General features: G+C 51.4%; 2 protein-coding genes across 4 annotated transcripts in view; one reads left to right on the top strand and one right to left on the bottom strand.

Annotated features, from left to right (window-relative positions):
• Window positions 1-3351, top strand: part of ADIPOR2 (adiponectin receptor 2) — a 52047-nt gene extending 48696 nt beyond the window's left edge. For both annotated transcript variants that reach the window (XM_045588396.1, XM_036454756.2), the window contains one exon: window positions 492-3351. In XM_045588396.1, the coding sequence (XP_045444352.1) occupies window positions 492-620 (129 nt within the window). In that variant the 3' untranslated portion in view covers window positions 621-3351. The remainder of the gene's footprint in view (window positions 1-491) is intronic.
• Window positions 3352-7995: 4644 nt separating this feature from the next.
• The window catches only part of CACNA2D4 (calcium voltage-gated channel auxiliary subunit alpha2delta 4), a 110365-nt gene continuing 101675 nt past the window's right edge, over window positions 7996-16685 (bottom strand). The window contains exons 30-38 of one of the 2 annotated variants that reach the window (XM_036457661.2): window positions 15649-15719; window positions 15192-15267; window positions 14719-14771; window positions 14405-14460; window positions 14071-14091; window positions 11610-11727; window positions 9845-9957; window positions 9490-9572; window positions 7996-8802 (exon numbers count right to left, since the gene is read on the bottom strand). In XM_036457661.2, the coding sequence (XP_036313554.1) occupies window positions 8698-8802; window positions 9490-9572; window positions 9845-9957; window positions 11610-11727; window positions 14071-14091; window positions 14405-14460; window positions 14719-14771; window positions 15192-15267; window positions 15649-15719 (696 nt within the window). In that variant the 3' untranslated portion in view covers window positions 7996-8697. The remainder of the gene's footprint in view (window positions 8803-9489; window positions 9573-9844; window positions 9958-11609; window positions 11728-14070; window positions 14092-14404; window positions 14461-14718; window positions 14772-15191; window positions 15268-15648; window positions 15720-16685) is intronic. The other variant, XM_045588398.1, reaches the window with a different exon arrangement.

The following is a 16685-nucleotide window of genomic DNA, read 5'->3' on the forward strand; positions in this document are numbered from 1 at the left end:
CTTTTGATATAGTATGTTGTTCTTGTAATTCCAGAATCTTCGAGCTGGAAAACATTAGGCACCATATATTTTGACCTTGTACCCAATCCTGGAAATCCCTTAGTTTTTCCAACAGAGAACGTTTTTCTAACATTTGAATATGACCAGAGCTCAAGTGCATTATTCCATGATAAAAATATTCATTAGCAACGAGGAAAATGCTTACTGCTAAGTATTAGGGGGTTCTTGGGACCTTTGTGCTCTGTCTTTCTCCATAATTTGCCCCTGAGTTCACTAATTTCATGTCCAAAACTTAGTGGCAGCACCTTGATTTCTGTGGGGAGGCTGGCCTTTTTTTAGCAGAATATGATATGCCTAATGTTTATCCCAAGATCTCGAATTTGAGCTCTGTTGCATCCATTCCTTGCCCTCTGCTCAGCATAAGTGATCTTAAGACTTATTAGCAGACTTTTAATAATGCACCCCCCCTCCCTTTTTTTGTTTGCTTCCAGTTTCACTCTCATCAGCTCTTCCACATCTTTGTGGTTGCTGGCGCTTTTGTTCACTTCCATGGGGTCTCAAACCTCCAGGAGTTCCGCTTCATGATCGGCGGAGGCTGCAGTGAAGAGGATGCACTGTGACACCTGCAGTAACCAGGGCTGTGGCCCTGACCAGGGCCTGCTGCACCTGCAGGCTTTTCCCTTCCTGGCCATTGATGCCAGTACCAGAGGAGCCCCAAAACTTCGACAGCCTCGTGCGCTTGGTGACACACCAGAGGCTCCATGTGGCACATGACTGAGAAGAGAAAAACAAAAATAAATCATACCTCAAAGGATGGAGTGCATCAATTTGGGGAAAAGGAGAAATGGCCCAAACCCCGGGGTATTCTTGGGCTGTACTGATTGAGGGCTCTGCAAGACCCTTGGCAAACTGGCTTCTGATCCATATCATATTTATTTGATGGGGAAACAGTTTAGCTGGTAGTTCATTCTTCTCTCCCTTTCTCTCTCCTTAAAACAATAATTCAAACCAATTTAGGTGAACATTTATATCCTATCAAGGGGTGGGAATGTGATTTTAGATGCTCTTTTGGGAGAACAAACAAGTTAATGTAAATAAGATTTCTAACTTACTGTTTAAATAAGAATTTATATAAATGTTTAAAACATAGGGGTAGGAGAGGGAGGGAGAATTTTTATATAGAATGAAACATGCAAGAACCACACACTGTTTCAATTTTGCACAAAGTGACCATGGGAGGAACAGGCGATGGCCCAGAAAGTACAATGCCTTGGTGCACCACGCTGCCTTCTGCAGGCTGTCATACCCCGGGCCCCGGAGGGGCAGAGAGCACAGCCCCTGCCCAGTGGTCACATCGCCACTCTCATGCCTGAGAGCCTGGGGGATCCTGAGGGAGAGGGAGGTTGGTATGTGTTTTCTAAGGAAGCAGCAAGTGAATGGCTGACAGGATGTTAGTTAAAAGCTCTAGTTCAGGTGACCTTGGAGAGACCCACTTCTTTTTTATGCCAATGATCCCCTAAGGAGCAGAGCCACCTGCTGCAGAATGTCAGTTATGCTTGCAGGAGGGTAGAGGAGACTAAGCTCTGGAAATGTTAGCACAGTGCTGGTCTGGGTGCTTCCTGGCATCCTGTTCTTTTTGGGATGATTTTCATCTGATTGCAGGGATGTGACAGTTTTCCATATCCTTATTGTGGAGCTTTTGGAGTATCCTGGAAATGTCCCTCTATTAAAATCGCTGCCCTAACTACCCTTCCTCCTCTTGGAAATAAAAATTGACCTTTTCCCAGCATCATCATTCTTGGCATGGAGCCAACCCAAAGAGTCTGCCTTGTCCAGGTCCCTCTCGAGCTCCTTCACCACGGTTGGGAGACTGCTTCCTTTGGGTGAGGAAAGACGGGTGTCACCTAGCACACTGCCTTGGTGAACCTTGGTGTGGCAGTCAAATCTGTTCTCCGTGAACAAAAAAAGCCACTAAAACTCTTGGAAAGCAGGGCCTAATACCCACCAAGGAGCAGCAGCAGTATCTGAATCCCAATTTTAAGGGATAGTCTGGTGGGACGTTTTAAAAGGAAATTGTATGTTATTGCCAAGGAGTTTGGGAGAATCTTGAAAACTGTTAACTTTGAAGAGTTGCTAGAAGTAGTAAAAAAAAAAAAAAAAAAAAAAAAAAAAAAAAAAAAAAGATTATGTCGTCAAGGTTACCCTGTTATGGCATCAGGGAGAGTGTTAGGGGAAGGATCTGGTTCATCTGATCCTCACACGGCTCATAGGCAAACCACACAGATAGCACTAGAATCTTAGGTTACTTACTGTCATCCAAGCTGCAGGTGATCGTTACATCCTGGGACTGTGTGCGTTAGAATAAACACTGAGGCCCTAAGCATGGGGCTGGCATCCTCCACTGGTGTTTGAAAATGTGGGAAGGGTCTCCTATTTATTCCGTATGGGGTTTTCTTGGTTCTTTCTCTCCCTTCCAATCTCCAGAAAAAGCTGGCATCCAGGAAGAAAGAATCCAGTGTAGCACTTGGGAGGAACTTAGAGTATTTTGGTTCTGGATAACCACTACCTTGGGTGCTAGGTGGACCCAGCAAAAACACTCAGTGCATGAACCAGTTCAGTGCCTGACAGAATAAAGAGCAGTATTACTCCCTCTGAGGGGACAGTCTAGCAGGGCAGTGCCATGTGGAGGAAACTCACTTAGCTCCATGGAAGCAACAGCACATATCAGAAGCCAGACTTGCTCTTCGGTCATGCTCTTTGAAGTGCGGGGTGTAAGACCCAGACTTGACACAACACCAACAGAGGTAGCTGTCTCTGGGCCCAATCACTCCACACCCCAAAGAGGAGCCCAATCTGGTTCAACATAGCACAAACCCTTAGCAAACCTGAAATTTAACATCAACGATGTATAATCCAGTAAAAATCTCTCCTGTGGGTGTGTGTGGGTGTGTGCGTACCCATTTATAAGTGTGTGTCTGTGCAACTGACTACCAACAGCCTCACTGCACTTGGTCTTACAGTGCTCGCTGAGAACTCTCACCAGGTTGGCGCCTGAATGCCTTACTCTCAGCAGTCCGAGGCTTGCTTGCTCTGTGCAGATTTTTAATTTTCTTTTTTGGCCCCAGGCTGATTAGGACCTCTACAACTTCATACTATCACCATTAAATAGTGGCCTTTTTCAGTATTTTTTCCTTACCCTTTAAAAATTGCTGAAGCCACAAAGCACATGTTTTGGGGATCATAGAAGTTTGGGGTTTCAGAAAGGCATCTGTGTAATGGTTCATTCACCATGGGATTTCCCTATTTGCTGTATACTCAACTTCTAATAAAAGGAACCAAGTGGAAAATGAACTTTTGTGTTGTGTGTGTCTCTCCCCACCTCCCCCCACTGTCTCAGCTTACCACTCCAGAGCTTTTGGCATTTCTGACTTGAAGTGTTAATTTCTACACTGAAGCTTAAGGAATTATCAGAAACTTTCTAATCTGAATCACAAACCAAAATGCTCATGCCCAGCTCACTTCCCAACCTTTCTCACTAAGCTTATTTTTTAAAATAGGTTTTTTATTTCAGAGAGAGGAATGGGGAGGGAGGGAGGGAGGGAGGGAAGAAGGGGGGGGGGAGAGAGAGAGAGAGAGAGAAACATCAGTGATGAGAGAATCATTGATTGGCTGCCTCTTGCATGGACGTGTCCTGACCGGGAATTGACCTCTGACCTCTGACCAGGTTTAGAATGGAGGAGAGGGCTAACTCCTTAATTATTAAAGTTTATGCAACTAATATATAATGAATATGTTATGCAAAAGACTCTTGCTATCTCACATAACCCAACTACAACCCTCTGAACTGCTGGTCAGTTCACATTTCATTGGTGCAAAAACTAAATCAGAAAAGCTAAGGCTGACTTTGCCGGTATTCTTTAAGAAGAAAATTCAGATTAGACATGTATATTGACTTAAAAGTTTTGAGGATTGTTAACCCTTTTATGTAACTAAAGATTTATAACTTTTATCTTAGATAAATTTAGTTTTGCAGGAGAATTTCCAGTATTGGGATAATATATCCACTCTTGAGTTTTCATTTTAAAGTATATATAAAAGTTAAAGATTTTCCATATTATCTGCATAGAGAACATTGGATTGCATTCTGTTCTTGAAAAATAAGGTGAAGCCTACAAATAATTCGCGTCATTTTTTCCTAGGCTTTTCCAAGCTGTCAATATACTCCTCAGGCGAGCTCTGGTTATTTTGAAGGAAATAGATAAGGGCAAGTTTGAGTTTTGACTATAGATTGCTAGGGCTCTGGGTAGTCTAGAGCAGTGTTTCCTAAACTCTCATGATGAGAATCACCTGGTGGAGTTGTTAAAATACAGATTCCTGAATCCCAACTAAGAAGTGCTAAACTAGAATTTTTGGGAACATAGGTAAAATTGTATACTATATGCTCTAGCACTAAGTTAAGTATACAATTTTACCTATATGTTCCTAAAAATTCTAGTTTAGCACTTCTTAGTTGGGATTCAGGAATCTGTATTTTAACAACTCCACCAGGTGATTCTCATGAGAGAAGTTTGGGAAACACTGGTCTAGAGAAACCTCTTGGCAGTGTTGCTTTAAAATTGCCCCAGAAATAATATCTCCAGTATTTTGCTTCAGTTACAGCACATTCTGTATTCTCAATGGGCATGAACTATGCACTGCCACTCCCTGTGTCCTTATGTGCAAACATTTTCTGCCTTCAACTATTTGATTTGGTGAAACAAAATCAGTCTGGCTCTTGTAACTCCTGCTTGTGATGGAATGGAGGGGGCTCAGGGACCCAAGGAAGCAGGGGATCCAGCTGCATGAACACAAGCTTCTCATTACTGCTCACCGACCATCCCTCCAACTACACTGACCTAAAACAGCTGTAGGTTCAGAGCGCACCTCTGCCATTTGCCAGGTGACAGGCGAGAAATCATTTCTCAGCCCTGTTTTCTCATGTGTTAGGATGGAGTTTCTAACATCCTTTGCATCTTTCTGTGAAATGCTCTCACAGATCGACATTTCTCTTAATTTCCCTTGGTGATTGGCTGGGGTTTCTGCCAAACTCTGGCTCCAATTTCTCCCTTCTGTGGTCTTTGACTTTCCCGTATTTACTTTTCTGACTTTATATTTACTTTTCTGACTTTAAGATATGCCCACTCCTTTGCTCTCTTGAACCAAAACTTCACTTAGCAGCAGTAAGTGGCTATAGGAGCTTTTTACATGAAAGCACTTATATTAAAATACACAAAATTATTAGGTGAATTTATAAGTTAATATATCTCTACTGAGGAAGGAGGTCCTGACAGCAGCCTTGAATTCTGGGTCACCAAAGATGTGCAACATTTATAGGGAAAGGCTTTCCTGATTCTGTACCCCAGTCCTAACCGGTTAGGCTCAGCCTGTGGACCAAATGGCCATGGTGGATTCCTGTCAAGGGCATGTACCTTGGTTGCAGGCTTCTCCCTGGTCAGGGCATGTGCATGAGGCAACCAATTGATGTGTTTCTCTCACAGCGATATTTCTCTCTCTCTTTCCCTCTCTCTTCCACTCTCCCTAAAAATCAATGGAAAAATACCCTCAGATAAGGATTAACACACACAAAAAAAATTAAATCTTTAAAAATAAAAAAGATTTTGTACTCCAGACTCTTGTCATTTATTAAATAACTTTGGTTTGAACTTTGTCCCTTTGAAAATAAAGGTGATGGCTCTTTAGCTTGAGCCAGGATGCCACCTGCTGTCCTTTAGTGATTTTGTTAACAGTAGAAAGAGGAACAATAGTTCTGACCTCTGAAGGAAGGCAGACTCAAGAGAATGTTCTGTTCTCCCAGGTAAGGAGCAAACTGGTTAATCAGAAATGGTCTTTTGTTCATTGGTTTTGAAAGAGATTTTTAGATCTTACAGTCCACTGCAGGCCAGGCACGCCATGTGGTGTAAGTGGACAGAATGAGGCCAGGATCTGCCACAGCACTTCCTAAGCTTGGTTTTAAAATTATATCGCTAACATGGTTGCTAGGTTTGCCTAAAAATGTTTGCTCTGGTTGGGTGGGGAGGATAAGCCTTTTAAAAGACAACACTGATTGTCCTAGAGAGAGACGGGCAGTCCGTGTCTGGGAGGCAGTACTTGAGGTCAGATGCTGTTGGAGGCCAGGACTAATGCTGGAGGAAGGCACGTGGGTGGCTATGGCCGGTGGCTAGGAAGTGCTTATGCTGCCATGCTGGTCACAGTGAGGTCGTAGCTACATGCTAATTTGGGCGCTCTGAGCCGTGACAGCCACTGGGCTGGAGAAAGGGCTCCCTACTGCTTCTCACCACCAGCACCAGGCAGGCATCTGTGACTTTTACCTCCTCTCCCTGGCATCACACTAATTTCCCTGTCCCTCCGGGAAACAAGGTAATATTGTAGTAGCTAGGCACATTATTACGAATATGCATTCAAACCTCATAATATTCTTCTAATAATTTGGAGTTTTCAACTCTGTGTTTCAGTCTCCTGGTCTGTGATGTGGGGCTAATACTAGTACCTACTTCAGAGAGATGGTACAAGAGTTGAATGGGTTAATAACTGCTTTTATCTGGTACATATGGACCTCAGCTATTCCTACCGTTATTCTGCCACTTAAACTGGCCAAGTGAATCCCTTATCTTCTCTGAGGTTCGATTTCTTCAGCTGTAAATAGGCTTTTAATGTCCACCTCACAGGAGTGTTGTGAGATTTAAGTGGTAATGAAAATAACATTGTATAATTGATAGCATAAGGCATTTTACAAATATAATGAATGTGTTTTATTGAGTTGGCCTCCTTTAGAGAGAAGGGGGCCAATTACTGGTGGGAAACTTGTACTTTGAAGCGTGGAGGGCGGAGAAGGGTCCCTAAGGCCTGGGCGCTGCCCTTGCCTATGACTGTGGGGTGTGGCTAGACCTCCTCATTGGAGGTTGGTTAAGCGGAAAGATCTGAGGCCACTCAGGATTCCTGCACAGTCGGTTTTAATGTTGTTCTCCAATGGAGATTGCTGTCTCTTAGGAGCCAGGTCTGAGAGGGGTGGGTCTCAGGAATTCCAGAGCTCAAGACACTGGAGGAATGTGTATATGGAGAGTGAATTCCCAATAGAGCTCCCTTACCAGTGGGCTCTGCCTGGCAAATTGAAATGTTCCTCGAAGTTCTAACCCCAGGAACAGAGCCAGGCAGTCTCTTTGTAGATCAGTGGGCCTGGACCTCCTGGGGAGTGGGGAGCCAGCCCTCTGGAGACCCTCCCCTGCCACTGTGAGGGCTGCTCTTTCCTGGGACCTTGTTCCATGACAGCCACTCCTGCCGTCTCTGCTGAACCCCATTATCTTCTAACCTGGCCGCTGGTCCTCTCACGCTTTTCTTAGATGCAAAAGTTCCTTCAGGCTTTGCAAAGATTTTTCAAATATATATGTTTTCATTGATTTCAGAGGGGAAGGGAGAGAGAGAGAGATAGAAACATCAATAATGAGAGAATCATTGATTGGCTGCTTCCTACATGCCCCCTACTGGGGATCAAGCCCGCAACTCTGGTGTGTGCCCTGATGGAACAGAATCAAGACCTCCTGGTTCATAGGTTGACAATCACTGAGGCACACTGACGGGACTGCAAAGATGTTTTTAGACGTTTTTAAAATAACAATAGTTGCAGACATCACATGCAGCTTTGCTAATATATAAAAAGCCAGGGCCGTCATGACCAAAACAGCCAGATAGATAACCAAACAGCAGGCTGCGTGGGATGACAAGGCCGGTGGGTTTAGTGAGGGACGACCAAATGATTGAATAGAAGGCTTCATGGGTTGGCGAGGCCAGCAGAGGCAGTTGGGGTGTGACCAGGCCAGCAAGCAGAGGCGGTTAGGGGCAATCAGGCAGGCAGGCAGGTCAGCAGTTAGGACCCAGTGGTCCCAGATTTTGAGAGTGATGTCTGACTGCTGGTTTAGGCCTGATCCCCGTGATCAGGCCTAAACCAGCAGTCAAACATCCCCTGAGGGTCCCAAATTGGAGAGGGTGCAGTCTGGTCTGAGCGGACACCCCCCTCCCATGCACTGGGCCTCTAGTGTTGGTATAAAAGGATTTGGGGTCTTTTCCATTACTATTCGCTTCCCTTTCTTCTCCCCACCCCCCTTTCTTTCAGAATTTTTTTGAGCATCAGAAGGAAATTGAGGTGCTCCCACCATGCATCTCACTTTGAGGCAGTTTTCTGTGGGGGATTGTTCTTGCCCTTGTCTCATTTGTGCTGTTGCTACGGTTGGTCTAACTCTGCCGCTCTTTCTCAGTATCTTTAAGTCCTTGTTTCTACGGAAGACCAGCCAGGTTCATTAGAACAGCTGACCCCATTTTTGGCTAGGTCTGGGCTTCTGGAGAATAGATGGAATGAAATCCTTTTGTCTTGGTCCAAGTTGAGATCATGCTAGGCTCCTGAAGAGGAGGTAGGAAGGATGGGAGAATGCCCTTCGAGGTGGGCTGCGTAGTTGCAGGCATCCTGGAAGGTCTTGGGAAAATGGTTTCTGGTTCCACCCAGCAATCAGGAGGCAGGGTCACTGAGAAAAGCATTGACCTGGGTGATAACCCAGCTGTAGTGAGCTGGGCTCCCCATCAGTTGCTGACTCCTTAAAATGTCTCTGGAAGGACTATCTTGTCAAAACAGATCAGACTGGGTGGGTGTCACCGCAGCAGCTGGGTTGGCAGCAGCCAGGCACACAGAGGCAGCAGGAGCAGGGGGAGCGAGGCACAGGTTTCCGAGGTGCCGCCACAGTCCTGGGCATTCTCCTGCAACACAGAGCAGAGGTGAAAGGGCAGCATTCATGCGGGGTACCAGCCAGAGGAGGTGGGAAGTAGGGCAGGGGTCTCTGGGGAAAGAGGGAGGCTTCCAAAAGTGGAGGAGACACTGTCTCCTTTCTCAAACCCCCTACCTTTTAGGGGGAAGTAGAGGCTATACACTCAGCCCCAGAACTGGGCTCAAGAATTCTCTGCTTGCCCCCTCTTGGAGTGGCTGCAGGGTCATCCTCTTAGAGTGACTTCAGGAAAGCCATTGCCTCTGGGAGCATCTTTGATGTGGGTTATTTGTGGCAGCCATTTCCAGCAAAGACAATACCGAGCATAAGCACCCAGCTCAGGGCCTGCCACAGGGCGGGTGCTCAATACATGTATTTTGCATATAATTATTTCCTGTTTGCTTAGATCATTTGCAGCTAAGTGCAGCAGCAATGAGGTCAATATGGGGATGCTGTATTCGATTCACTGAGGGCCCAAACCCTGGGAGCTGTGTGGCTCTGTTTGTAGAAGGCCCCTCGGATCCTGGTTGACTTAGTATTTGCTGCACGCGTCTGAAGGTTTCCACGTGCAGTTGCATCCTGTGTCCAGATGCACTCATGTCTTCAGTGTGCAGGCATAGCCACAGTGCTGAGGATTTGGGATAAAGTCCAAGCCCCACCTCTCAACCCCCTCCAGCCCCACCTCTGGGTGGAAGGCATGACAGGAATCCGGTCGCCGGCGGAGCTTCTGGGAGCGCATCCGGTCACACTTGATAGAGGCATTATGTGCAGGAGTCACTGTCAAGGCAAACACCTCAGGACAAGAGCTGATTCTGGAGAATCAGTTCTGGAAGAGCCTGCCCCTGGTAGGACCAACTGCCTTACAAGCGGCTTCCAGAGTCAGGAGGCAGTACCCAGGGGCCTGGGGAAGGGGTGGAGGACAAGTAACAGTGCTCTGTGTGGGAGAGTGGCCTCAGCCTCAAAATCTAAGCCCCACCATCTCTCCTGCACCGCCACTCCTCCATCACCCCGTACATCCTGGCAGATCAGAAGGATATATTTGACTTCTGTAGCCTCCTGAAGGACTGGTGGGAAGATGCTACAGTCACAGGTGGGGTCTGTCACCAGGAGGAGAAGGTTACTATTGGGAATCTGTTGCATCACAAATATCCTGCAGCAAAGAGAGAGGTGGGGCCATGGAATCCATGAAAGGCTTGGTATAGGGCTTCTACAGGGGAACCCCCAAACTTCTAGTGTAGAGTTAGAGTGGCAGGGGAAGAAATGGAACAATGAGGCAGGTCAGATTAGAGCAGCTATAGTAATTGACTCAATCCTATTGGCTTATTTTACCCATAAGCCTTTGCAAATGCTCCTTTCTTAGCAGATTGGAGAAGGCGAGGAAGTCCTAACTGGAACATATTTGAGAGTTAAAGTTATTAATGTATGCAGGACAACAGGTATAAATCAGGTCTGCACCCAGCAAATAGGGACGTGTGGCTCTCCTTGCTTTAATGTGGTGGGGGCCTGCCATATGGGCAAAGTGTAATGCTCAGTCTTGGCCACGAGGTGGCACAGTGCCCCTGCATACTGTGAGGAGGGAGGGAGTAAAGAGTTATTGAATGCCTGCTATGCACAAGGCCTGATGTATTACATAACAGCTGCCCCTTACTGACCACTTCCTCCAGGATGGGTTGTTTTGTACACACACACACACACACACACACACACATGCACACACACTCGTACATAACCTTCACCACACGACATGAGGTTATTATTTCCCTTTTGTAGATGAGAACATTGAGGCTAGAATTGGCTAAGTAACTTGCCTAAGGATACACAGCTAGGAAGTAGCAGAGCCAGCCACCTTTTAAACTCAAGTCTGACTACCCTAAAGTCTTGGCTTTGCACCATACCATTTACTTCATCCTTACAACAAGCCTTTGAGCTAAGTGCACAAATAACAATAGTCACAAGAGAACTGCTGTGGTAAAGTTAAAATGTGTAAACCTGGCAATACACAAGGGTAAGAGAGGGAAACCTGACTGTCTGACTCCAAAGTCTGAGGCGTTGCGCATGGAAGAATTTGCTCGAAGTCTGGGGTCTCTCAAGGATATCCTGGGGAGCCCTTGGTGAATGGCAAGGCTGACCAAGGGGACATCCTGGAGGAGGCCATTGCCTCCTGGGCCAGGAGAGCAGTTCCAGGGAACATGGCCCCTGAGGTCAGGGGTGGGGTCAGCAGGAGGGAACTTTCGTTCAGGCCTCCCTGGGCTGGGCTGGCAGAGCAAGTTGGATCTAATGGACTCTCCGTGGGGAAGGCTGAGTCTAGGCTGGGCCCACACACTCCTAAGAACATCCTTATGCTTCCCCCTTTCTCTGCACAGACAGATTTCTAAGGGGGAGCTGGCTTGTCCTTTCCTCAAAGCTGCCCTTACCTTCCAAGATCTCTCGATGGAGTTCAGCTTGTGTGGCCCTGACACTGAGCTTCCATGCAGGTGTGAGTGAGATACACAGTGAATCGTGGGATCATTTCTTTTCTATCTGGGATGGCTTTGGGGCCTGGCATGGAGGTGACTTGCTGACAAGGATCTGGCCTTGGGACCACCGTTCCTTAGCCCTCAACTGGCCTCCTCCCTCACACCCTCTGCCTCAGCCTGTTTCCTTCCTAAGGGGCCTGGGAAACAAAGACCCTGGAGCATGCCCTTTCACTTAGAAACAGGCATTTCCTCCCCATTTACAGACACCGCCCGCCCCCCCTCCCCCCCAGGTGCGTGACCAAGCCCTGCCCGAGGCTGGGCCAGGAAGAGCTGCCTCAGGTCTTACTTCTGGCAGGCCCCACAGTCGATGATCCCGTTGACCTCCTGGATGGCCCTCTGGTGCACAAACACAGGGTACTCCGCGTCGCAGGGCTGCAGCATGTCCTGCCTCCTGTGCTTGTGGGCTGAGGGGAGACAGGTGTGATGGGAGAAAGAGCGTCATGGATTGGAAGGGTCATGCCTGGAGGGATGTCAGCTCCCACCCCTCAGGCCCCAGTCCATTTGCAGGCGGCTCCTTTGCCGGAAAGCTCTCAGAACCCATAAAGGAGGGGTAGGGCAGGAGAAAGGGGGGAGGGCAAAGCAACAGAATCAAAGCAGTGGAGTGGATCACAGCGGACAGGGCAGCGGACTGGGCCTCAGGGTGCCACGGTTCAGTTGTGTGTGATTGACACACGAGCCTCATGACCTTGCAAAAGCCGCTCCCTGCCTGTGGAAGCCTGCACCCCGCTGTAAGCTGGGGCTGGGGAGGGGCAAGTGCCTTCTCAGAGGCTCCTTTGGTGTTGGTGTGCAGGGTCTGAGAGGAAAGCAGAGGTAGTCAGAGAGCCTGAGTGGCTCGGGGAGACTTCAGCCCTTCACCCCATCACCCTTCCACTTCACTATGCACGGGTGACATCTCCTCAGCCCAGCTAAGGCGCTCTGCAGCCCGGTCTGCCCTTGTCTCTGCTGCTGGTGAAGCCGAGCAGTGAGGACCAGGGGAGCTGGGGGGCTGGGGGCGGCGGAGCGGCTGGAGGGGGGGCTGGGCAGGGGCCCTCGGTGCATGTCTGTGTGCACTTGAGCCATTCAGAAAGGACTCGGCACACAGGAGAGTAGGTTCCTGGCCGCCTGCTCTGGATGGCCATGCTTGCTCCGAGGTGAGCAAACAGCAAACAAGGCCAGCTCCCGGGCTGACGTTGCTTTTGTTCAAAACAGCAACGCCATGTCAGTGCTACAGCACTCCTCCTCCTGCATGGCGCTTTCCACCTCTTTCCTTTTGTTCTCAGAGCTCTCTGTGAACAGGCAGGACAGGCGGTATGCCCCCACGTGTAGACATGACCCATGGAGGGTCACACCAAGGTTATCAGGGAGTGACAGGTCTCCTTAACCCCCAGACCCAGAAATGTCCCCGTATAGCCCTGCTGAGGGTCAGCAGGGCCACGCTGACCTCCAAGGGCGGAGCCACGCTGCTGGGATTCGAGAGGGGGTGCTCTGGCTATAGCTGCAGAGGCTCAGGGCCTGGCTCCTCTCCTTCCAGTTCCCCGGGCCTCACTGGGGGGTGGGGTGGGGGGCTGGTTCAGGCTGGCCTGTCCACCCTGTCAGCTGAGGCACTTCGTGTGGCAGGTCACCGCAAGGATAACAAGAGCAACATGCCAACAACAATAGGCGAGTGGCTTCCCCAAGGTCACACAGCCGCCCTCTGCCCAGGCCCTAAGACTCTGAGCCCAGAGGACACAGCTGACCGGCAGGGCCAGGCCTGCTGGGCGGGGGAAGGAGCCAGGACAGCAGCCTGAGACGGGACGTTCTGGACCAGCAGGACGAGGGAGCTCACGCTCAGCTCTGTGGGCGCAGATGCTGGCAGAGGACAGAGGGGCGCTCCGCCCGCCTGTTCCCGAGCGCCGGGAGGAGGGACCTGTCTGGATGGGTGGTGACACATGGGTCCTGGCTCCTGTCACAAACGCCCCGGACTGAGCTGTCTCCGGGCAGTCCTGGGATGCAGGCTGCTGGTGTGATTTCCAAAAGGAGTCTGGAAACATGGCAGGGGTGGCCACGTGAGCGGAGGGCCGGAGGTCACACGGGCAGGCAGTGGTGAGAGCAGGCAGAGGGGGAGTGAAGCAGGCCCGGCAGGGACAGCAGTGCGAGTGGTTTCTCCATCAGGGGGCAAAAGAAGGGGTGCAGCCCCCAGGGGGAGAAGTTGCAGAACTCCAGGGAAAGGCTCTACAGCAAGCAGGGCTGGAGCAAACCCGCTAAGGGGGGACAGTGTTGCATGGTCCAGGAGGCCGGGCCGCCCAGGGGGGAAGTGGCCCGGTCCCTTTGCAGGTAAAGACCAATAGCCTCGCTCTCCTGGGAATGTGGTCAGAATCCCCACTGGCTGACAGGACATGGCTTTGACCTTGGGGACCTGCTGGAGACGCATTATCCCCAGAGTGTCCCAGTGGTCAGATGAGGCCTCGCCTGCCACCCTCAGCCCTGAGCTGGAAGCTGCACTGTCCGTGCCGCAGGGGGACCTGGTGGCCACAGCCACTGGCCTGCCTCCCCTTCTCCCCTTCCCTCTTGGAACTGCAAACGTCCTCCCCAAGGGGACGGCTGGGGTCCCATCTCCCCAGATAGGACTGTGCTTGTGTGGGATGAGGTCTGGGCTGCACCCCACCCCTGAGGCATGGGGCTTTAGACTGGGGGAGCCCCGAGTTGGGTGCCCGGGATGAATGCACCCCTTTGCAGCTCCAGGCTGCCCCCTGCTCCCCCCACCTGGCTCCGCAGCGGATGCTACTCACAGTGATGGAAGACAGCTTTGGCTGCCCAGGACATGAGGCCCAGCACAGGATGGGCATGATGCCACACAAGGTCGGGATGTCACAGGTGGTGATGTCACACGGGAGGAGTGATGTCACATGGAGCAGGGGTGTCCGGAGACGGTGTGATGGCATACAGAGGTGGGGAGCCCGGAGGGGAAGGTGACGAGAGAAGGCCGAGCAGGATGAGATATGAACAGTGAGCTGCCCAGATTCCCTTCCCCTCTGTCCCCCACCCCCCGAGGGGAGGTCTCCAGTTAGCTGGCTGAAACGGCACTGGCAGCAAACACAAGGCCATGCAGTCACAGGTGCTCACCCTCAGCCCCGCGGCCGGCTCTCTGGGAGCCCCAGGCGCTCCACTCCAGCAGGAACCTGTCAGACACGCACGGGACCTGACTGAGCAGCCGGGGCACTGGCGCTCCCGGGCCCAGCCCAGTCCTCCTGGGCATCCTCGTCCCTGCCCGAGGGTCCCCCACTGAGCAGAGAGGACACTGGCAGCAGCAGGAAGGAGGCCCCATGCACACAGGACAGCTCCTCCCGGGACCGTCCCTCCTCCTCTGGGCTCCCTCAGAACATATACCTGCATGAAGTCCCCCACCTGCCCCCCTCCTCACCCCCACCCCCACTCACAGCAGGAGCTCATTCACCAGCCATCTGGCCGCAGTCAGGAGGGCTGAGATAGGCTGGGGAGAAGGGAGACAGTCAACGCTGGGCTGGGGGACAGGGATCCATTAGAGGCCACACCCGGGACTCGCCCTCCTGCTGCCATCACCCACCCCTTCCCGGCTGCGGAAGCCTGGGGAGCTGGTTATCCAAGAGCCTCCGATGCAGGGCCGGCAGCCTGGGTTAGACAGGCCCCTCAGGAAGGTCGGCAGGGCCTCTCCGCAGAGCCCCTTGGTGCCGCTCCCAGGGCCCCTGGGCCTGTGTGGCCACACTGTCGCCAGAGGCCTGCAGGAGGGGGCAGGAGTGGGCGAGGACTCTTTGGTCAGAGTCAGGGGGCCCCGGGGCTAGATGCCTGAGGCTGGGGGAGACCAGGGACCAGGTAACCTCGGTTCGGGTGGAGGGCTTGCCCGCTGGCGGAAGGAGGACGGGGTGACACTCACACTGGCCAGGGGCCGGGCGGCGCTGTGGTGGTGACTCGGGGGCTTGCACATGGCCTGGTAGTCATACATGGTCACTCTGAAAGCCAGAGACAGGAGGTGGCGGGCCCGGACCCTCCCGCCCTGCCCTGCCCAGGGAGTCCCTGCAGGTTCGTTCTCCCTGATGCCGGACAGTTCCGGAGTTAGGAAGGCAGATCCGAAGGGAGAAACGCCCCAAGTCACATTTCTGCACTGGGTGTTAAGGAAAACCAACAGTACATTTGGTTTTCCTTCTCGGGGCCCACGTGTCCTCATGCCACTCGCCGCCTCTTCTCAAGTCCCGGGCTTCAGGACGGTTGCTTCTGGAACACTTGGGGGCTCTCCCGATGGGTTTTGAGGTCAGGATCACCAGGTCTGTCTGGACCATTTAGCATCAGACCCTGCCTTTCCTGTCAGATGGGGAGAAGCACGTCCCACTTACCGGCTGAACGCCCCCGTGCTGAGCAGCTGGGTCAGGAGAGCACCGTCCACCTCCCCCAGAAATCTTCCCACCTGGGAGGGAGGGAGAGAGAGAGAGAGAGAAAGAGAGAGGAGGACTTTTAAACCTCCCACCCTGGCCCAGACTTTGCTGCCTGTGGGTTTTCCTGCAGATGCCCTTCAACACAGTCACCGCAGGGTCCATTCCACCCCTCCCTTTAATTCGCACCCCCGCCTCCCACCGTAGTCTCATCTCAGTGCTTTTAAAACTCTAAGTTGTAATCTATTAATTGTCTATGATATCAATCTGGGGGTTGCAATCACATTTTTTAAGGTGAAGAATTTCTTTGAACAAATCAGTGGGGATCACCCACAGCAGGTTAAATAGCGTGCGCGTGCGTGCTGGTGTGTGTGTGCGCGCGTGTGTGCTGATGTGTGTGTGTGTGCTGGTGTGTATGTATGTGTGTGTGCTGGTGTGTGTGCGCGCGCGCTGGTGTGTGTGTATGTGCGCTGGTGTGTGTATGTGTGTGTATGTGTGTGTGTGTGTGTGTGTGTGTGTGTGGTAGGTCAGATGCAAAACGTGCTTCTGTGGGTCAGGGTCACGGGCCCGAGGGCACTGCTGTCTCCCATGGGCATCCTTATCGCTCAGCTACACCAGGTCTGAGAACACTGGCGCTGCCCTTGATTCCCCCTCCTCCCGCCCTCCCCTCTTTTCTAATTAATCAGTGTTTCCTGTGGATCTGTCACCATCCCGAATCCATGAAAAGCGACTTAACCTAAACCCGTGTTCTCGCCGCAGCCACTTTGCCCAGATTGATATCATAGACAAGGTTTCTCCTGCACCCCCTGCACCTCCTGCACCTCCTGCACCCCCTGCACCCCCTGCACCTCCTGCACCCCCTGCACCTCCTGCACCCCCTGCACCCACTGCACCCCCTGCACCTCCTGCACCCCCTGCACCCCCTGCACCTCCTGCACCTCCTGCACCCCCTGCACCCCCTGCACCTCCTGCACCTCCTGCACCCCCGCACCCCCTGCACC

The sequence above is a fragment of the Pipistrellus kuhlii genome, unplaced genomic scaffold (genome assembly GCF_014108245.1).
Source record: "Pipistrellus kuhlii isolate mPipKuh1 unplaced genomic scaffold, mPipKuh1.p scaffold_m20_p_3, whole genome shotgun sequence".
In the NCBI taxonomy this organism is placed as follows: domain Eukaryota; kingdom Metazoa; phylum Chordata; class Mammalia; order Chiroptera; family Vespertilionidae; genus Pipistrellus; species Pipistrellus kuhlii.